Source organism: Bos javanicus, chromosome 24 (assembly GCF_032452875.1).
Source record: "Bos javanicus breed banteng chromosome 24, ARS-OSU_banteng_1.0, whole genome shotgun sequence".
NCBI classification, from domain to species: Eukaryota; Metazoa; Chordata; class Mammalia; order Artiodactyla; family Bovidae; genus Bos; species Bos javanicus.
In genome coordinates this window covers 61936299-61958418 of record NC_083891.1, presented here as the reverse complement: position 1 = coordinate 61958418, position 22120 = coordinate 61936299, and the positions used below count along the sequence as shown (strand labels likewise).

At 44.2% G+C, this 22120-nt stretch overlaps 1 protein-coding gene across 1 annotated transcript; it reads right to left on the bottom strand.

Moving 5' to 3' along the window:
- Positions 1–4444: 4444 nt before the first annotated feature.
- SERPINB11 (serpin family B member 11) lies at positions 4445–21798 on the bottom strand. Its single transcript, XM_061399446.1, is given in 7 exon segments — positions 4445–5307; positions 7167–7322; positions 7963–8105; positions 9400–9517; positions 11201–11359; positions 14220–14442; positions 21561–21798. Coding segments are annotated over 6 exon segments (1191 nt in total). The 5' UTR covers positions 14430–14442; positions 21561–21798; the 3' UTR covers positions 4445–4902.
- Positions 21799–22120: the final 322 nt, after the last annotated feature.

Below are 22120 nucleotides of genomic sequence, written 5' to 3'. Positions count from 1 at the left end.
ATTTCGATTCATGTCCCTGATGATCAGCAAGGCTGCACACCTGTTTGCGTACCTGTTGGCCATGTGCATGCCTTCTTTGGAGAAATGCATATTTAAGTCCTTTGCCCATTTTTTACTGGGATATATTGACGTATAACATTAACTCTTTGAAAACAAATATGTATCAATGTATATATGTGGAATCTAGAAAAATGGTATAGATAAATTTATTTGCAAAGCAGAAACAGAGACACAATCAGAGAGAACAAACGTGTGGACACCAAAGGAGGGAAGAGGGGTGGGGTGAAGAGGCGATTGGGGTTGACACAAATACATTATTGATACAAGGCAGGAATAGGTAACTAATGAGAACCTACCGAATAGCTCAGAGAACTCTACTCACTGCTCTGTAGCAACCTAAATGGGAAAGAAATCCAAGGAAGAGGGGATATATGTATATGTAGCTTGATGCTGGGAAAGATTGAAGGCAGGAGGAGAAGGGGATGACAGAGGATGAGATGGTTGGATGGCATCACCGACTCAATAGACATGAGTTTGAACAAGCTCTGGGAGTTGGTGATGGACAGGGAGGCATGGCGTGCTGCAGTCCATGGGGTCACAAGGAGGTGGACACGAGTTGGTGACTGAAAAACGATGGCTGATTCACTTTGCTGTGCAGCAGAAACGAACACATTATAAAGCAACTATACTCAAGTTTAAGAAAAATAGCTCTGTGAGAGAGTGAAAACAGCTATGTTCTCCATACCCAGCACTGGGTGCTCGAGGAGCTCCTGGCTTCGCACAGCAAAGCCTCAGGAGCGTGACCCCCTCCTCCACGCCCAGCAGCTGGTTTAGTCACTGTCTCTCCAAGTCCTGTGTCTCTGCCCAGGGCCCATTGGTGCTCTTGCAGCCCTCTCTGTAATGGTGACCATCAGCTCAATTCCCACCCCTTCGGGGGACTCTGAGGTTCTGGAATGGAGGCTGTGACTGGACACTCACTCTGAGCCTCTGTCAGGGAGGGAGGTCCTACGGCTTGTCAGCCACGGTCATCCCCCCAGCCCCATGCCTGGTCCCACGGCTCTGCTGAGCTCCTGTACAGCACACACCGGGGGCCATGGAGAAGGACCCAGCATCCACCAGACAGACTGCCTCCGTGGTCTTTCCTAGATGTTTAAGGTGAAAAGTAGATGCCAAGAAACAACTCATTTTTTCACACCCATCATAGTTGCACTGTGGTTCTCATAGTTCTGCAGTTGAACTTGCTGGGTTATCCGTGAGTTAGGCCAAGGTGGCTTCCTGGCTTTATGCCGTGTGACAGATGCTGGGTTATCCATGAGCTAGGCCAAGGTGGTTTCCTGGCTTTGTGCCGTGTGACAGATGCACTCGGTAAAGGATCGTTAGAAGAGCACGTGCAGCCACTCAGTGCCATGGGGCAACGTCACATGGTATTTTAGGAGGTGTTCTTCAGTTTTATACTCTCTGGAAATCATTGCTTGCTTGCTACTTTATATTTTATTATTAAAGAATAAGGGCTTCCCTGGTGGCTCAGTCACTAAAGAATCCCCCTATAATTCAGGAGATTGCCCGCAGCACAGGAAACCAGGTTCAATCCCTGCGTCTGGAAGTTACCTGGAGAAGGAACTGTCAATCCACTCCAGTATTCTTGTCTAAAAATCCCATGGACAGAGGAGCATGGTGGCTACTGTATAGGGTGTCAGAAAGAGTCAGACATGACTGAGCATGCATGCATCCTTCAGGGTCCCAATTCAGTTCAGTTCAGTTCAGTGGCTCAGTCGTGTCCGACTCCTTGCGACCCCATGAATCGCAGCAGGCCAGGCCTCCCCATCCATCACCAACTCCTGGAGTTCACTCAGACTCACATCCATCGAGTTGGTGATGCCATCCAGCCATCTCATCCTCTGTCATCCCCTTTTCCTCCTGCCCCCAATCCCTCCCAGCATCAGAGTCTTTTCCAGTGAGTCAACTCTTCACGTCAGGTGGCCAAAGTACTGGAGTTTCAGCTTTAGCATCATTCAGACCAGATCAGATCCGATCAGTCACTCAGTCGTGTCCGACTCTTTCCGACCCCATGAATCGCAGCACGCCAGGCCTCCCTGTCCATCACCAACTCCCGGAGTTCATGCAGCCTCACGTCCATTGAGTCAGTGATGCCATCCAGCCATCTCATCCTCTGTTGTCCCCTTCTCCTCTTGCCCCCAATCCCTCCCAGCATCAGAGTCTTTTCCAATGAGTCAACTCTTCGCATCAGGTGGCCAAAGTACTGGAGTTTCAGCTTTAGCATCATTCCTTCCAAAGAAATCCCAGGGCTGATCTCCTTTAGAATGGACTGGTTGGATCTCCTTGCAGTCCAAGGGACTCTCAAGAGTCTTCTCCAACACCACAGTTCAAAAGCATCAATTCTTCGGTGCTCAGCCTTCTTCACAGTCCAACTCTCACATCCATACATGACCACAGGAAAAACCATAGCCTTGACTAGATGGACCTTTGTTGGCAAAGTAATGTCTCTGCTTTTGAATATGCTATCTAGGTTGGTCATAACTTTCCTTCCAAGGAGTAAACGTCTTTTAATTTCATGGCTGCAGTCACCATCTGCAGTGATTTTGGAGCCCCCAAAAATAAAGTCTGACACTGTTTCCACTGTTTCCCCATCTATTTCCCATGAAGTGATGGGACCAGATGCCATGATCTTCGTTTTCTGAATGTTGAGCTTTAAGCCAATTTTTTCACTCTCCACTTTTACCTTCATCAAGAGGCTTTTGAGTTCCTTTTCACTTTCTGCCATAAGGGTGGTGTCATCTGTATGTCTGAGGTTATTGATATTTCTCCCGGCAATCTTGATTCCAGCTTGTGTGGATCATGGAAAAAGCAAGGGAGTTCCAGAAAAACATCTATTTCTGCTTTATTGACTATGCCAAAGCCTTTGACTGTATGGATCACAATAAACTGTGGAAAATTCTGAAAGAGATGGGAATACCAGACCACCTGATCTGCCTCTTGAGAAATTTGTATGCAGATCAGGAAGCAACAGTTAGAACTGGACATGGAACAACAGACTGGTTCCAAATAGGAAAAGGAGTACGTCAAGGCTGTATATTGTCACCCTGTGTATTTAACTTAGCATCATTAGGGAAGTTGAAAATCCATCCTTGTCCGCCACCACTGGCAATAGTAAGATGGTGGCCCATCACTGCAGGAGGGAATCAATGGTGGTCTTGGAACTGACTGTTCTAAGACAGTGTAAGAGAAGGGGGATTTGAGGGACTCTTGTGTTCAGCCCTCTGAGAGAGTTCTGGAAGGAAGCATTTGTCAAGATGACACTGAGAAGGCAGTGAATGTATTATGGACACTATTATCTGATCATCACTTCATGTTATCACAAATAGAAATTAAGGAGGATTTCTTTTTTAAAAAAGGATGTGAGAGTTGGACTGTGAAGAAAGCTGAGCACCGAAGAATTGATGCCTTTGAGCTATGGTGTTGGAGAAGACTCTTGAGAGTCCCTTGGACTGCAAGGAGATCCAACCAGTCCATTCTAAAGGAGATCAGCCCTGGGATTTCTTTGGAAGGAATGATGCTAAAGCTGAAACTCCAGTACTTTGGCCACCTGATGTGAAGAGTTGACTCATTGGAAAAGACTGATGCTGGGAGGGATTGGGGGCAGGAGGAGAAGGGGACAACAGAGGATGAGATGGCTGGATGGCATCACTGACTCAATGGATGTGAGTCTGCATGAACTCCGGGAGTTGGTGATGGACGGGGAGGCCTGGCGTGCTGCGATTCATGGGGTCGCAAAGAGGCGGACACGACTGAGTAACTGAACTGACTGAACTGAACTGAATAGCATGTAGCGTCTTAGTTTCCTGACCAGGGATCAAACCCCATGCCCCTTGAGTGGAAGCTCTGAATCATAACCACTGGACTACTAGGGAAGTCCTTCAGAAATTTTTCTAATAAAATATTCTGATTGATGTCTGGTTTTTTCTGTTGTGAATTTTTCTCATTGCATTATTGTGAATATTGAGGGCTTCCTGGTGGCTTAGCAGTAAAGAATCCACCTGCCAATGCATAAGATACCGGTTCTATCCCTGGGTTGAGAAGAACCCCTAGAGAAGAAAATGGCAATACCTTTCCTGGAGAAGGAAATACCCACTCCAGTATTCTTGCCTGGAAAATCCCATGGGCAGAGGAGCCTGGAGGGCTACAGTCCATGAGTAGCAAAAGAGTTGGACACAACTTAGTGACTAAACAACTAAACACTATTGAGAAAGAGAGAGAAGGATGGATGGAGGGAGGGAGGGAGGGAAAGAAAAATTTGATTCAATTTAGAGCCTAAAAAGATTTAGCCAAAGATTCTACTAAAATGTGCACTGAATCGGACTTCCACTTATCCAGTCTTTTCTCATATGTATTGAGTTGCTGCAGAGTACTAAAAATCCTTCAAGAATTTAAGGCATTTCATGTATTTATTATAGTCAATACAGAATTCATGATGTTATATTTACATATACAAGGAAAATAACAGATTTTAAGATCCAGCCAAAGTTGAAGCCTTTACATTGTTCTTCCAAAGGTAAAGCAGCCACTTAACCAAGAGCTCACTGATACAAACAAGTCAAGAAAATCTAATCTTCTAAACTGTTTCCCACTGACTGGATCATATCACCCAGACAACACTTAAACGAGGCCCCAAAGATGAGAGACAGAGGCTTGTCTGTAGCTATAGCTTCTTCCATGATGACCATCATCTGAGGCTTCACCAACTCATGAGATAAGCTAGATGTCCCAGACCCATTTCTAGAGGCGCAAACTGAGGCACGGAGCAGGGTGAGGTGGGACCCACTTTTAGTCGCGGTTGGTCACTGCCCTCCCCTGTGACCCTGAGCCTTGCTCCACCCACTCTGCTCAGGGAGAGGCCAGCTTGCCACAGAGGAGAATTGTGTTGTTGTGAAAGCGCTTGATGAAGAACAGGAAGGGGTGGTTCACCACGAACTGAGCTCAGATGGGAAGTCTTTTTACTACCAGGATGTCACCAGTGGCCGCAGCTGCCTCCGTGCCCTCCTCGTTGACCTCCACGTAGGACTTGTGGATGATCTTTGATACAAAGAGGCCCTTGACTGGTGATATTCCAGAAAGATCTGCTTTGACCTGGCTGAAGATGTCTGTCATCCCGAGGGACTCTAACAGGGAATTGAGCTCGTACTTGATCTCCAGTTTGAATCTCGGGAGATGCACTTCCACGTCCCTCTCCACCATGTTGGGCGGGCTGGTCCATTCCTGAAAGGTCTTTGAGTTCAGCTGCTTTTCAACCTAAGAGACAAAACACGGGTGGAGACCACAGGAGCTGAACACATGCCCTGAATGTTCAATGCTATTTGCTTTCTGATTCTTGGCGTCAACAATTCAACATCAATTTCTTCTCTACCTTTAAAATGTACTCAAGTCCTGTCTGAAAAAACAAAAACCTCATGTGCAGCCACACCTCCCCTCTTCTCCTGTCTGCTACTCACTGATGCTTCATGATTAAACTTGTCGATGTGTATCCTACACTCTTTTGCCTCATTTCCTCAGCAGGGAGGCATCTCTTAAACTCCCTGTATTGCCGTGAAGTCCTTGTGCCCCATTTCCTGGATGAATTCAACCATCTCTTCTGGGCGCGCACATCTGAAACATGAGTCACGTCTCCTTTATGAGCTGGTTTTGCTGCTCTAATCGCATGTCCTGCCCTCATTGTGCCAGAAGCTTCTGAACCCTGGATGTCCTCTGCCTTCACCCAGCAATTCAGTTCCTGGGTCTATGCTCCGATTTCCCCCCAAGCAGTCTCAAAACTCAGACCTCTCACCCTACATCCAGTTTCAAGAGTTTCTGAAGCCCTTCAAATTCTACCCTTGGTGATTTGAAACTCTCTGTTCAGACCTCCCTGCAGCTCCAAACCAGTATGTCAAACCCCATCAATCTATTACAAGAGTTGAAAACTTTTTTGTCACATTTTTCCCCATCCTGACAGTATAAACTCAGGCATAAAATGAAGGTGGTTTGATTCCTAAGCCTCCTTGCCCTCTGTGCTTCTCTGCCCTGATCCACGTCACCACGACTTCATGTCAGACCCCCCTCGCTGCCTCATACTTCCAAGGCATTGGCACGTGTCCCTTTCTCTGGCTGGAGCAACAGGCACTGCCTTTGTTCCTCTTCATCTCCTACTTATCCAGTGAGGCTGGCATCGAGATTGCTCTACTAGGATGCCTTCCTGATTTCCTCACTCAAATTTGGACTCTGTTCTTCCTTTTCTGCAGGGTCTGTCACAGCGCTCCTTACACATTCAACTCTGTGTTGTAACCACAGATTCGTCTGTGTTTCCAGAACACAGCAGAGTTTTCAGCATGCTGTGGACACTCAATGTTTGGTGTATGAATGAATGAATAATTAAATACATGAATCACAATTTTATAAAAACCACTTCTGGGATGTCCCTGGCAGTCCAGTGTTTAAAACTCCACCCTTCCAATTCAGGGGGCACGGGTCTGATCCTAGTTGGAGAATAAAAACCCACATACTTCACGGCACAGCCCAAAGGTAAAAAAGACCACTTCTAAACTGCTTCCAAGTGCTCAGTGCCTCCAGGTATCTTTCACTGAAGCCCACAGACCTCCAGAGAACTGAGCTCCCCCTGCAGTGGCCACACCTCTGCCACACGTGTTCTTACAGCCCGGACTGTGATGCTCTTCCTAGAGCTGCAGAGCACACACCCCAGCCCAGGGATGTCCAGAAGACTTCCCTACTTTCCCAACCTAGGGATCAAACCCAGGTCTCCCACACTGCAGGCAGATTCTTTACTGTCTGAGCCACAAGGGAAGTCCGCTATAGAAAGGGGTTTCCCAAACGTCCAATGACCAGTGTGTGAGTGTGTGTGTGTGTGTGCATCTGCATGTGTGTGTGAACTGGTACCACAGGCACTTCTGCCTCCAGATGCCCCTTTTTTAAAGGAAGAATAGATTGTTCTCCCTAAATACATCATCCTGAAGTCAGGGACTTCGGGATGTCCGTCCTTTGCTCTCACAGCACCTGGCAGAACTGTTGAACCTGAAAGAATCAGTGACGGGCAACACTATGGTCACGAAACACACATCGTGTGCGTGCACACACACCGCGTCTTCACCGCACATTCTCACCTGGTCTACGTCAGCCGTGCCCACTGGAAGCAGAATGATCACACCGAGTGTGCTGTTGACACAGGGCAGCTCCAAAACCTGCATCTGTGGTTCCTCGATGAGGGCCAGTTTAAACTTCCCAGTCTGGTGCATCATCTCCACAGTCACACTTTTACCCTATGTTTAAAACAAAGAGTTGTAATTAGATGGTACAGTTACATGCGTGTGTGTACAGGTACACATACTGATTTTCCTTTCAGAATAACAAGGGTAACCGCATTAGCACCAGAAAGGCATGGGTAAAACAGAAATGACAGAATACACCCTGTATGACACTACTTTGCAAAGGTTATAAGTTTTTTTAATTTTAAAATGTTTGTGTTCAGATAATATACATACTAATAAAAATGATAACATATATGTTTCCCCAAAACAAAGGCAAGGTCTCTAGATAAAGTGATTTATGTGGGAAAATGAGATTATAGGGTCATCTCCTTTTTTTGGATCTGATTAGAGACTTTCTGGGAGAAAAATAGTACAACTAACTTTGCTGTGTTTCTAGAGAAACTATTTACTAGAGAAAGCATGTCTGGGAAGAATGTAGACCCCCAGAAGAACAGTAAGAAAAGGACGAACTTTCTTCTGTTCCTGATCACCCCATTGAGAAAGGTTACCATCACTTCACGGGAGCAACAGAAACAAAATCCATGGAAACACAGAGCCTAGAACCAGTATTTTCACTGAAACTTTCTAAATTGTCTTTAATGAATATGGCATTCTCCGAAATTGATCATCCACCTGAAAATAAAATACTCACCTTACTTAACTGAAAAGGGGTTTTAAATGTTTCTCGTTCCTGAAATTTATTCTGCCATTGTCCTTTGAATTATATGGCATTCACCAAGACCATGACACAGGAGGGCTCAATCGTGCCTTTTCCAAAGAGGTTAGTGACTTTTCCTTGTAACAACAACAACAAAAAAAGAATAAATAATATATTTGGATTTGAACTTATTGATAGTAGAGAGTTGAAGAGTTACAAGAAATTTGGAGCCTATGTTAAGGCTAATTATAGATTTAAGATCCCAGAAGAATTCCCTCATCTGTGGCCATAAAGCATGTTCTTGTCAAATGAAGTTTATTTCAAAGAATATTGAAAGCTTTGTTATATCTAATCAGAAGCTGGCATTCAAGGAATACCAAGTATGTTAGGTATGAATCAACCTGTCTTGTAACTAGTCATATTCTATGCTTTCTTATACATATAACTGCTTTTTAAAAAATTCTATAATCATCTCCCATAGTGTGTCAGTCGCTCAGTCGCACCCCAATCTTTGTGACCCCCTGCACTGTAGCCCGCCAGGCTCCTCTGTCCACGGGATTTTTCAGGCAAGAATACGGAGTGGGTTGCCATTTCCTTCTCCAGGGGATCTTTCTGACCCAGGGATCAAACTTGAGTCCCCTGCATTGCAGGCAGATTCTTTACCATCTGAGCCACCAGGGAATCATCTCCTGTGGCTTACTTTTCATATCTATCAGGCTTTATAGTTACCAGTACCTTACCAATTGCAAATATGTTACATATTCCAAAGACACACTGGTCCTTTCAGTATGCTAACCTTCGTGTATCACAAGCATATATGCCAACATTTGAAATAAAAATGTATCTGAAAAATCAGGATTTATAAAACTATACCAAGAATTTCTTGCTGTAAATATATTGATCAAGATGCAACACCAAGCCTTTTTGGAGCATTTTGGAGTGTTGCAATTTATAGCATTTTTTTGGAATATAATCTATCATACAATATGAAACAGGGGTATATGAAATATCAGACTTTAAGCTTGATGAGAGCTTTCATTTTTATTGAACTTTTGGGCCAAACATAATACCTAGCACGTAATAACAATGATGAACATCATTTGATTATATATATACATATGTGTATATATATATATATACACACACAAATGAATGGATAAATAAATACACAAATTAATGACGAAATAACGATAACAGTCTAAACAAATACACAGCATGTGGATCTGTAATGACAGACAACACTAATCAATCTACGCTCAAAATTTTTACAAAACTTTCATGTGCCAGGCATTATTCTAGGCACAGAGCCCCAAACTGAGGCCAGACACTAATCTAAACAAGTACATCTAGCTTCCTCCTTAACGTTAACTCAGCAAGTTTATCAACACAGCTCGAATAAAGTTTGGAGACACGTGGTTGACTTATCCTCACCAGCAGTTTTACTTTCAACCCAAGCATTGATGGTTTTCCTTGTTTCTTCTGCAGACCGTTCAAAATCAATAGTTTGCAGCCTGGCTTGATACAATTTCTCAGAACAGTGTAAGTATTGCTGTAAAAGAAAGGATAGTTGCATAACACCAAAAAAATAGTGTAAGGAAAGTTACTGCTTAACTGGATTCTTTTGTGCCTGAATCCAGGGAAAGCTTAACTGAGAGTAAAATCTGGCCCTAGACCCAGTTCTTGCCCTGAGCTGCGTCCAGCAGTGGCTGGAACATGCTTACGTGACTGCTCACAGCCCATGCGGTGGGAGTTTCTCCAGACAGAATCCTGGGATATCGGTATCTTCTGACAGAGACCGAGACAACCTAATGAAACTAATGGGGAGTTTCTCAAGTCAGCTTCTCATGTCAGATGTAATCATCATTGTCTCAAGTCAACATCTATTTACAATTACACCCAGATCATGACAGCTTTGAGGGAGACAAAAGAATGAGAGAGGGGCCCATAGTTGTTAATCCCCTTACTTCAGGTCCTGTCCATAAACATTCTCTTTACGCTTCTAGGGCTATAGAAGGAAATACCTCTGAAATTATGATACCAAGATGGGCCACACTAAGTTGCAAAAACTCTGACAATCCAAATCTTGTTGAGCATAAGACGTAGCCTGCACCACCAGGCTAGGGAAGAACATTAGAAATTCAAGGCTGCATTTCGCTTCACCCAGCTGACATTTAAGTTGTCATTGCCCAGTTGCTCAGTCATGTCCAGCTCTTTGTGACCCCCATGGACTGCAGCAGCAGGCCTCCCTGTCCTTCACCATCTCCCAGAATTTACCCAAACTCATGTCCATTGAGTCAGTGACGCCATCCAACAATCTCATCCTCTGTCTTCCCCTCCTGCCTTCAATCTTTCCCAGCATCAGGGTCTTTTCCAATGAGTCGGCTCTTCTCATCAGGTGGCCAAAGTATTGGAGTTCCAGCTTCAGTCCTTCCAGTGAATATTCAGGGTTGATTGACATCTAAGTCATACTGGTCAAACCAAAGCTGTGTCACTGAATCTAGGATTTCACCTCAATCATTGCAGAATAATGTAGTATTTAATATACAAGAAGATGAGTTTAGATAGAGGTCAAATCTAGGCTTTGTCACTTTATGTCTGTGGCCTTTATAGAATCTGCTTCATGATTGTAGAACTGATAACAATTTTATAGCTACATCTTACAGGACTATGTAAGGAATACATGAGATTGAGTAGAATGACTGGCACATAATAAACACTCAGTAAAACTGTATATGTTAATGCCATTGGAAAATGGCATCATTCGTGTTAGAATTTGGGAACTAGAAGGAACGTAGGCTAATCCTCTCATTTTACAGGTGAAAGATATTTGTCCAAAGTCATGCCTCAATGGGAACAGCTCTCTTGGCTCCCAGCCCAGTGTACTTTCCATTAACTCTCAATATTCTGCCATTAAGGACCTTTAAAAGAGAGATGAGAAATATGTTTTGTTTTCTTCCTGGCTCATAAAGGATAATTATTACCAAATTTGTTTTGTGTTTCATCCATGACCTTACTCTTGGGCAACACCGGCGATTTGCAGGAAGTTATGTGACATTTCACAACCTTAAATAGGAGTTTGGTAAAAACCATTTCACTGAGACTCTATTTCCGCTCAAATGTAATCTCTTGAAGATGAATATCATGTGACACTTCTTATCCTTCGTTTTATTTTATAATGTGAAATTCAGAGGATGCCAAGAAAGCTGTTGACAACTGTTCCAGAGGGACTTACCTCGTGGAGCGCCATCGCCTTTGTCCCGCAGAGTCTGTTGGCGATGCTGAGGGTGTAGTTAGAGTCTGGCCTATTGATCTGGGAGAAAAAGACTCCTAAGTCTGAGTGAATCCTTCCAGCTTGGTTGCACTGAAGCACCAGTAAATAAAGAAGGGAGTATTAAATTGCTTGATTTCTTGCCATTAGAGAGTATAAATAATGTGAAAGCAATAACCAGAGAGCAGGATGTTTGCCTCTGAATAGAAGGGCAGTGAGTATGAACAAAGCAAGAGTTGGCAACGGAAAGCCTTCTCCTTCTCCAGGTTTCCTCTCCCACAATAATCTCGGCACTCTGGGACTTTGGCTACAGACCGTGTGCAGAATTGTAAACTACCGCAAACACACAAGGACTTGTCAGCTCTCGTGGTTTAACCCAAAACCAGACATTTTAATGAAGAGATCCTAGTGGGGATTTTCAGAGCGATGATCCGAGTGTGATTGTTGCCTTTGCGCCTAAAGAATCACTTTCCTTCTCTCTCTCTCATGCTCCTTTCAATGTCTCCATTTTCTATGTGATCATTTAATCAAATACTGAGCTCTTTATTGAACTGACCTGACATACCCATCTGTCCATCACAGAAGCAATTCACTTAAGCATGTTTTTTTTTTTTTTAATTGAAGGATAGTTGCTTTGCTGACTTTTGCTGTTTTCTGTCAGACCTCAGCATGAATCCACCACAGGTACACATATATCCCCTCCCTCCTGAACCTCCCTCTGCTTCCCTCCCCATCCCACCCTCGAGGTTGGTGCAGAGTCCCTGTTTGAGTTCCCTGGGACATACAGCAAATTCCCGTTGGCTATCTATTTTGCATACGGTCATGTAAGTTTCCATGTTACTCTCTCCATACATCTCACCCCCTCCTCCCCTCTCCCGTCTCCTCCTCTTCAACTTGATGCATCTGAGTTCATGGGAACTGTAGGGATGGGGGAGCCTGGTGGGCTGCCATCTATGGGGTCTCACAGAGTCGGACACAACTGAAGCGACTTAGCAGCAGCAGCAGCAGGGTTTATGCCTCTATTGCCCAAAGTGAATGTTCCCGAACTATGGGCTCCAATCTCCTAACAATAAGGGTTCCATGAAGCAAGTACTCTGTGGCTCTAGGCATGTGTGTCTTTCCTCAATCACAATCAAGCATACATATGTTTCCATGTGGCAGTTCTATCTAGTTTTGATGTCAAAAGGCATCCTTTTATTAGAAAGAACAGAGACCGCAGTCCTGGAGCACGTGGGTTGGGTGGCATCAGGCCCTGTTTTCCTGCTATAGATTTAAAAGGTAAAGCATCAGGTTCTTTCTCAGTCCCCTCATTGGACTGAAGACCTGACCCTACATAGAAGAGCCTGGCAGACTCACCGTGGGGCACAGTTCATAAGAGAACAGAAAGCTGAATGAGGATGACAAAAATCAGATGATAAAATCAGGGGGCTTTACTGTGGTTGTCACTACCATTGCATTAATCCTATTGGCCAGTCACCCTCAGGAGGATTAAAGGAGGAAACCGAGGATTCATCACTCGCATGCTTATTAATCAATAAAGTGCTCTGCCACTCAATGCCTGGACTATATTATTTCTTGGTGCTGTTTATCAAAGAGCATTTGACAGCTCAGCAGAGATATTATCATATCTTAGCCAAGGCCTTGAACACTGGTCCTGATGGTTCTACAATATAATTAAAGTGAAGCACCTAGAAAACAAATGAGATAGACTGGCATCAAAAGGAACACACAGTCTACAGAGGCTGACAGCTACAAGGTTTTCCACTTGAGATAAAGACCTAGTAAGAACTAATGTTTAATGATGTTATATCCAAATCCTGAACTAAGCCTTTGCATATCTTACTTAATCCTCCTGACAACTTTTAAAGTAGATACTATTATCCTCATTTTCTGTTAGGGAAATTGAGTTCATGAGGTTAATCCACTTGGCCCCGACCCGCATTGCCTGTCTGGTGCCAGGCCCTGAGCTCCGGTTCACAGACTCTTCAGTCCCTCTGCCACTGTCTCCAGGCAGGCACTGACAGCTCCTCCGGGGCTGTGCAAATGCTACATGGTTTCCCACTAAATTATTTATTTAAATGCAAGAAAATCCTAAAAGTGCATCAAAATATGGAATAAAGGACAAACAATAATAAGATGTGCAAATACCCTGGGAGTTATTAAGTGATATCCTTCTAGACTTTTCACAGCAAAAAAAAAAAAAAAAAAGCTCCTCTGTCCATGGAATTTTCCAGGCAAGAATACTGGAGTGGGGTACCATTTCCTCCTCCAGGGGATCTTCTCTCCCAGAGATTGAATCTGCATCTCTTGCATCTCCTGCCTTGGCAGGCGATCTTTACCGTTAGTGCCACCTGGGAAGCCATATATACATACATATGTATACACATGTGTGAATGTATGTGTACGTACGTATGGTGGGAAACCACTGCATATCAGCCTATGTCACCCGTTCTTCCCTCGTCTCAGGTTAGTCTCCGTTTCCCCATCTGTAAAATGGGGATAACAATTCCTACCCCTAACACACAGGGCTGGTATGAACTTCAAATGCATAAATGAGCACTGTAAAAAACTGGATAACTTTTAAAGTCTTTTTTTTTTTTTTTTTTTTTACTGAATTTGGTCATTTTTTTAAACTCCTTTATTTTTTCATTTGGAATATAATTATTCTACAACACTATGTTAGTTTCTGATAGAGACTCATTTTATTGTAAATTTAAACTGTAGAGGGCAAGAATCATACCATATATGTGTTCTCTGGCATGTTTAAGCCACTGTAAAGATAAACTATGAAAGTAAATTTCAATCATTTATGTGTGAAAGCGCTGATGGCAAGAAAGAGATTGAGCATGGCATGCGTTGTGTTATTTGCATTATAATGTATAGCATTATCTAAGCTATTAGTCATAAGAAATGTGCTTTGCCCACGTGTGGTTCTTTCACAGGATGGCAGCGTTTTCTGGGTATAGAGTGTAAGTCATTCTGAGGAAGACCCCAGGCCACCTGGGACTCCTGCTGTGCCCAGTACCTTCTCCATCGGCTCTGCGCTGGTCCCTCTGGCTCCCAGGAGGATCATACTAAGAGCATAAAGAAGACTCAGCAGGGAGAAGAAGACATTGTCTCCTGCGTGGTTATAGTTCAGCTCCTTGAACACATCCAGACAAAATTCAACGTTTCCTGTGCTGAGGGAATCCATTTTCAGCAAAGCCCTACCTGAGAATGGAAGGGAAAAAAAATATCTCAGACTTACCTGGAGGCAAAGATAATATCGAGCATTCAGTTATGACCTTCCGTAAACGGAAGTGTCTGAGCCCACTGCTTCATGAGGAGTTACAGCCTGCTGTCACACTGTCTAAGGAGCTAATAAACACTAGGTGGGGGAGGGCCTTCACAGTAGTTCTTTATTCTCATGAAGAGAAGATTTACTGTTCTCTTCAACCAGTACTTCAAAGCTCTCTCGCTATCGTTTGTGTACATTTAAAAGTGACAGCTAATTTTTCTGGAGCAAAAGCACAGAAGAAACTAGATCCCTTGGCTCTTATTTTCCACACTTTAGGGACTCTCCTCATCCTGGAATGTGTACAAAGTCCTTGAGCTACACAGCCCAGCCAAAAGAGATCCTTAGGTCCTTCCCAGCCAGCTCCCGTCTTCACAGTCTCCATCCTGTCACCCTGCACAAGCAAGGTGAGAGACAGTGGGGCAAACTCGGATGGTGTTCTCTGCACATTTCATCTCCTTGGTGAACCTTATTTCTTGTCTCCTCCACAAAAGTAAGGGGATCCTAGCAAATAGGTCATGCCATCTGAAGGTGGCCAAAGCCCTCAGCCCCGCATGACATCAGGAAAAATGGAGGAAAGGAGGAGGAAAAATTGAGAGCAAGGAAAAGATGCTGGAAACGAGTGTTCTCTAAGGACAGCGGCACATCAGGAAGGAAGAATGTTTTTACTGGACCCCACAAACATCTACTGAGCACCGCCAAGTGCAAAAACAATCGAGCATCATTCCTGCCCTCAGGAACGTCTCACTTTCTAAGGCCCTCCACTGCCAGCAAACACTTCCTTCCTTTAACTTCCTGGCCATCCTTCTCTCTTGCCGCATCACCAGCTCCTCGACCAACGCCCTTGAGGCCACCTCAGTCTCTTTTTAAGGATTTTTCTCACATTCTCAACCTCTGGACACAGTAACACATGGGGATACAAATCTTTGCCTTCCATATTGCTCTAGTTTAGTTGCTCAGTCACATCTGACTCTTTGCAACTCCATGAACTGCAGCCCGCCAGGCTCTTCTGTCCATGGGGTTCTCCAGGCAGCAATACTGTAGTGGGTTGCCATTTTCTTCTCCAGGGGATCTTCCCAAACCAAGGATCTAACCAGCATGTCCTTCATTGCAGGCAGATTCCTTACCACTGAGTCACCAGGGAAGCACTCCCGTCTCAGCCTTGTACTGCATGTTTTAATATATTTACCACATATATTATAAATGTGTGTGTTTTATGCATTATATATACATGACTTTATGTAAATATAAGCAATGTTTATGTTTGTTTATATAAATAAAACACATATATGTAATATATATATATATGTATCTATTGCCTGACCTTCTCGCTAGAGTACAATCTCCATTAAAGCAAGGAGTTTGCTTTTTATGCTTTATTCCAGCACCAGTCCTGACAAATTCACTAAATATCTATGATACACAGATGTACACAGAATACTGAGGAAGCTCAGGGGGGACAGAACTAACCCAAGAGTCACAGGAAGACTTCCTGGAGGAGGTGATGTCCTACTCCCCCTTGAAGAATGAAACAAGTCACCCAGGTACACATATAAAGGAAGATCATTACTGACAGAAGGCAAAACACAAGCAGGGACTCAAAATCCTGAAAGAGAAATTTGCAACAAAGGAAGCCAAAGGTGGTGGCTGGTAGGGCCGGAGAATGGCAGAAATGGCCCGGAGGCCTTGCACACCCCACTGAGGAGAGATCAGAGGGAACCCGAGGGCTCACGGAGTCAGGGCTCCAGGCTGCCTGCTCGGAGCTCATGTCGGCTTTGGGAGCTCTCACTCTCGGTCTCCTGACTTCGATTCTCTTCTCAGGGGTCTCCTGCCCTCCCTTTCCCAAGCTGCTCTAACAGCCACCAATGAAACTCTCACCCACAATCACTCCAGCAAGCATGTCTCCCCTCTTTCGGACACCTTCAAATTCTCCCCACATAGCACATTTTTTAAAAATGTTAATTGCCTGCTGTTCGGTCCTTCCCTTCCGTTCCCCTATTCTGTGCTGAGAGATGGATTTCAAGGTGCAGTTTTCATGTAGACTGTCCTTCAGAAAAGGCTTCCCACTAGTCAAGAATAAGCCGTGATTGGTTTAAGCCAACTGAGGCTTCTGTATCCCACATCAGTGAAAAAAAAACCTGGAGGTGTAAGTCGCTCAGTCGTGTCTGACTCTTTGCGACCCCAAGGACTAGCTCCTCCGTCCATGGGATTCTCCAGGCAACAGTATTGGAGTGAGTTGCCATTTCCTTCTCCAGGGCATCTTCCCTATCCAGGGATCAAACCCACATCTCCTGTATTGCAGGCAGATTCTTTACCATCTGAGCCACCAGGGAATCCCTAACTGGTAAAAACTTTTGCTTATAAGCATAAGATCTAATGTACAGCACGGTGACAATGGTGAATAACATTATACTGTGTGCTCAAAAGTTACTGAGAATAGATGTTAAGCTTGTTCATCATACACCAAAGAAAGGTTTAACTCTGTGAGGTGCAAGCGTGCATGCGTGTGTGCTAAGTCACTTCAGTCCTGCCTGACTCTTTGCAATGCTATGGACTGTAGCCCACCAGGCTCCTCTGTCCATGGATTCTCCAGGCAAGAATACTGAGTAGGTTGCCATTCCCTTCTCCAGGGCATCTTCCTGACCCAGGGATTGAACTCACATCTCTTGCCTCTCCTGCACTGGCAGGCAGGCTCTTCACTGCTGGCACCACCAGGGAAGACCCATCACTATATGTTAAATATATACAGTTATTCTTGTCAATCATCCCTCAATAAAGTTGGGGGGCAGAAATAAATGAATAAAATCTTAAAAATCGGAAGGTGTGGCAAACCTTGCCAGTAAGACAGCAGACTTTGCTGCAAGACTTCTGGAAAATTCCTTCTGATAAAAGAGACTCTCAGAAGGAAACCAATCCTCTTCTTTGTTTTAGGGCTGTTTTGCCTTCATGTGGCCGCTGATGCTGCAGCTATTTTGTAACCAGGCCAGGGTGTAGAGAGCATGATGGAAAGAATCTGAGTCTCTGATGACTCACCTTTGAGCAGATGCACTAACCCACCTGGATCTGCCCTACCTTGGGACTTTTTTTGTCCTGTGAGACAATAACTTTGTTCAAGCCATCTTAGTTGAGTCTTCTGTTTCTTGCAGCTAGAGGCATCTCAACTCTCTTTAGGAGTTGCTTTACACACCCTTGTCCACCTGGACCAGTTAGACCACTGGCCTCACGTGCATGCTTTTCTGCAGCTTTTCTCATTAGCCCCCAGGGAGCTGGAGCGATATCATTCTCCTTTGTCTCATCTTCTAGATCAGTGGTTCCCAACCTTTTTGGCAGCTGGCATTCTGGCTAATGCCAGGGACTGGTTTCATGGAGGACAATTTTTCCACAGACCAGGGTGGGGGGGCGGTTTCAGGATGATTCAAGCACATTTACTGTGCACTTTATTTTGATTATTATTATATCAGCTCCACCTCAGATCACCAGGCATTAGGTCTGGAGGTTGGGGACCCCTATTCTAGATTATAGCTGTCCCCTCTTTTAGAATCCTAGTCTAGGTTTATATTCTCTAGGCTATTGAGACAGGTGGCCGAGCTGCATCTGCACCTGTGTGTATTTATTTTAGTTACTAACTTACCTTGTTTCCCACCCATGCCCACCTGAGCTGAGCTCTCTGGAAGCGCATTCTCTGGTTGCTGATTTAGGCATCGTATAGAGCTTCTCACTAACACAGCACTTCACACACTGGGAGCCAAACAGAGCCAAGGGCCAAAGCCTCAGAAGTGGGACGGGGAGGAGAGCGCACGGCTTAGCATTAATCAGGCAGAGAGAAGCTGAAGGCAAGTGTGTCACTCATGGACTTTCAAAATAATGGCCCATGACATTTATGTGGTTAAAAAGATGGCCACACATCCCTGTCATCGAAACTCTTTGTCCTAAAATAATCACTAAGGAATAGAAGCTGCGTGTTCCAATCATCAGACCACCCAGCTTGGTTTCATGGGGTCTGGCAGTTATGTTACACCGAGCCTGGACCACACCCTTCTCTGCTCTTCCCAGTTTTTTAAAGCTGTAACTCAAAGGTTTGGCTGATCTTACCTAATGAAAATACTGGTATGTGCCTTTAACAAGATGCTGTTCCACAAGTTAATTTCAGTACAGCTCTCTGTAACATGCCTGATAATAACAGTATCTCTGGAAGCTCTTTGCTTAGTTATTTTAATAGCATTTCAATAACGAAAGCACATTCCATAATGAAGCATGTCCAAGCCAGACACACTTCATAAGGCTTTCTGGCTAACGCCAGGTTCCGGGATGCAATTTCTGATTTATAAGCAAATATGAGTTTATGCTTCTTAAATCTTTGTCTTATTTTCATTATTAAACAACCTGCCTACATAGCATAGTTGCTGTAGCCCAACAGTTACTGGAACACCTAGGAAGAGTTTGGAATACACTATCAGTACTTACTGTGCTGCTTTTGCTGTTGTTCAGTTGCTAAGTTGTGTCCGACCATTTGTAACTCCATGGACTGCAGCCCACCAGGCTCCTCCCTCCATGGGGTTTCCCAGGCAAGAATACTGGAGTGGGTTACCATTTTCTGCTCCAGGGAACTTTCCTGGACCAGGGGTTGGACCTGCACCTCCTACATTGGTAGGCCATTTCTTTACCACTGAGCCCCCAGGGAAGCCCTTATCGTGTACAGGCACCTTCCTTTCGTTAAACGTTTCGTGTGTTTGTGTCTGCTTTTTTATTCATAAGCATAAAAAATTGAGGTAATCACATCTCTCCGCTCTTAGTATGAGCCATCATTGGACTACAGAAGTCATACTCTCCTTGGCTTATTACCTTCAACCCAACAGATCCCCTTTCTCCTCCATTCCTATAGAAGACAAAATTTGTTTAAAAGCATGTTCTTCTATTTATGCATTCATGTATAATATTGATTTCTTTATATATGCATTTTTTTATTTTCATAAATGAGCTTATGTTGATTTTTTACTCAGTGTTATTTTTTTTTTAGATTCATCTGTGGGGATTTCCTTGGTATTCCAGTGGCTAAGACTGCAAGCTCCCAGTGCAGTCAGCAGGCAAGTTTGAAATATGGTCAGGGAACTAGACCCCTTATGCCTCAACTAAGAGCTTGCCTGTAGCAAATGAAAGATCCCATGTGCTGGAACTAAGACCTGTGCAGCCAGATAAATGAATATTTTTTAAAAAGATTCATCCATGTTACTCTGAAAATATAACCTGTTACTTCTGGGTAATTGTGCTTTTATGTTTTCACCGCATTTGGTGTATCCACTCCTCAGGGACAGGCACCCAATGGCCTCCTAGTCTACACCATCGCAAACACTGCTGGGGGCATCGCCTCCTGCACACTCCCTTACCACCTGGGCGGGAACTTCTTTGTAAAGGAAACGGCTGGATCACAGGGCTCAGGCATGCGTCAGTCACCACAGACACGTTACTCAGACTCTGTCTTGCAGAATGGGTCATGTTACCCTGGGGTTGCAGATGAGACAGCAAGGACTTGGGAATTCACACACTACCACCATGTAAATATGGGTCCACCTCTTCTGAAGCCTACGCTTTGTCCACATGCTGTCATACACTATTCATGTTTCTGTGTGTGTGTGTGTTTGTGCACATGCATGCTAGGTCGCTTCAGTTGTGTCTGACTCTTTGCGACCCCATGGACTGTAGTCTGCCAGGTTCCTCTGTCCATGAGGATTCTCCAGGCAAGAATACTGGAGTGGGTTGCCATGCCCTCTTCCAGGGGATCTTCCTGACCCAGGAATCGAACCTGCGTCTCTTACGTATCCTGCATTGGCAGGTGGGTTCCTTACCACTACAGCCATCTGGGAGGCCCCCATGCGAACTTTTACTTGAGATGAGATAATCTTATTTTTATTGCACTATGATTATTATAAAATAGGATGATTATTATCCCTATTTTATAATGATAGCATTCTACCAGAAAAATTATGAAATTTGTCCAAGATGTAAAGCATTAATAGGCTTAATCGGATAGTTAATGAAACAGTATTATTTACCTTACTTCCCAGTTAGATTTTATCATTTTTCAAACATTTAGAGCACAGAACCAAGAAGGAAAACTTCAGGCTCAAGTTTTGCTTCTTGGTTCTGTGCTCTAAAAATTATTAGGAATATTTAATTAAAATTAATTAATGAGCCATGGTATTTGTTTATTTACAAGACTGAGTTTTAACTATTGTTAACCCAGCACTTGAGAATTCTACTTCCTCCATTTATTTTCCAAAATTCCACCTTTCTAGCTGTTCGAAGAGTTCTTTCACAACAGAGTCTCTGTGTTAATCTTACATTCAACTGGTTTTATGCAGTCACCTTAACTGAACAATTTCCTCTACACCTGGTGACCGTGTGTACACAGGTACTCATAGATGAGCTTGCAGATTCTTGTTCATTGCATAGGCTAGTCTTCATCACTAGACTTAACATTTATTGAGAGCAGGGAAAATTTACCTGGAAATTATCAGTGTCTTGCACAGTCACCCAGGAATCAATATGTATTAACAACAGGGACACTCCATACATTTTACAATTTCTGGTCTCATTAATATTATCCAGTCAGTTTCAGGATAGAGGAACCCATGGAACACAGAAGCTTCAGGGCACACGGATCCCACCAAAGGTATAAGCTACAGTCCATGGAGTCACAAAGAGTCATACACGACTGAGACACACACACACACACAGGGAAGACGCCACCCAGGCAGCGAGGGCAAGTTGGAAGTGTCCTTAGTGGTAGAAGGACTTCAAATTAAACCTCAAAGACAAAGAATTGCAGACATTTTCTTTTAGTACACCTCTCTATCTGCTTTTAGGATAAAAAAAAAATCCTCCCAAGCAGTAGAGATGTGTCATCTGGAAGCTGTCATGGAGAAAAAGAAAAGACAGAAAAATAAAAGGGTGTGCAAGGCTGCAGCCCTTCTAAGTTGAGAAAGGGTGACTTTTGTTCCGGAAACAGGAGGAGAGAACGTGCCTTAAAAGGGGAGCATTATTGCTGTTGACTCGCCAACTCAGGTCCGACTCTGTGACCTCATGACTGTGGCCCACCAGGCTCCTCTGTCCACAGGATTCTCCCAAACAAGAACACTGGAGTGGGCTGCCGTTTCCTCCTCCAGGGGATCTTCCAGACCCAGGGATGGAACCTGAGTTTCCTGCATTGGCAGACGGATTCTTTACCACTGAGCCACCAGGGAAGCCCCTTAGAAGGGGATATTGACAACTAAGAGACTGTGAGAAGACTTGGGGTTGGGGTTTGTCCCTCTGGGGGACGCACATCTCCCAGGGTGGCTAAGACAGCAAGTGCTTCAAACCTGGCGCAGAGCCCGGCTAAACTCTTAACAGTTTCATGCAACAGCTTTTCTAGTGCCTCCTCTCCTTCCCTAAATCAGGGCTAATCTTTGCCTCTCAGGCTCTGTCCTTCAAACTTTGTAAATTTCACAATGTGCTTGTTGATCCTAGAAGTAGTAGGAACTTTAGAATGGCCACCCCATCAAACATAAACCATGAGATTTTACACTTGTTTACAGAATGCACTGTTACCTTAAGAGACTAATGTTAAAGCC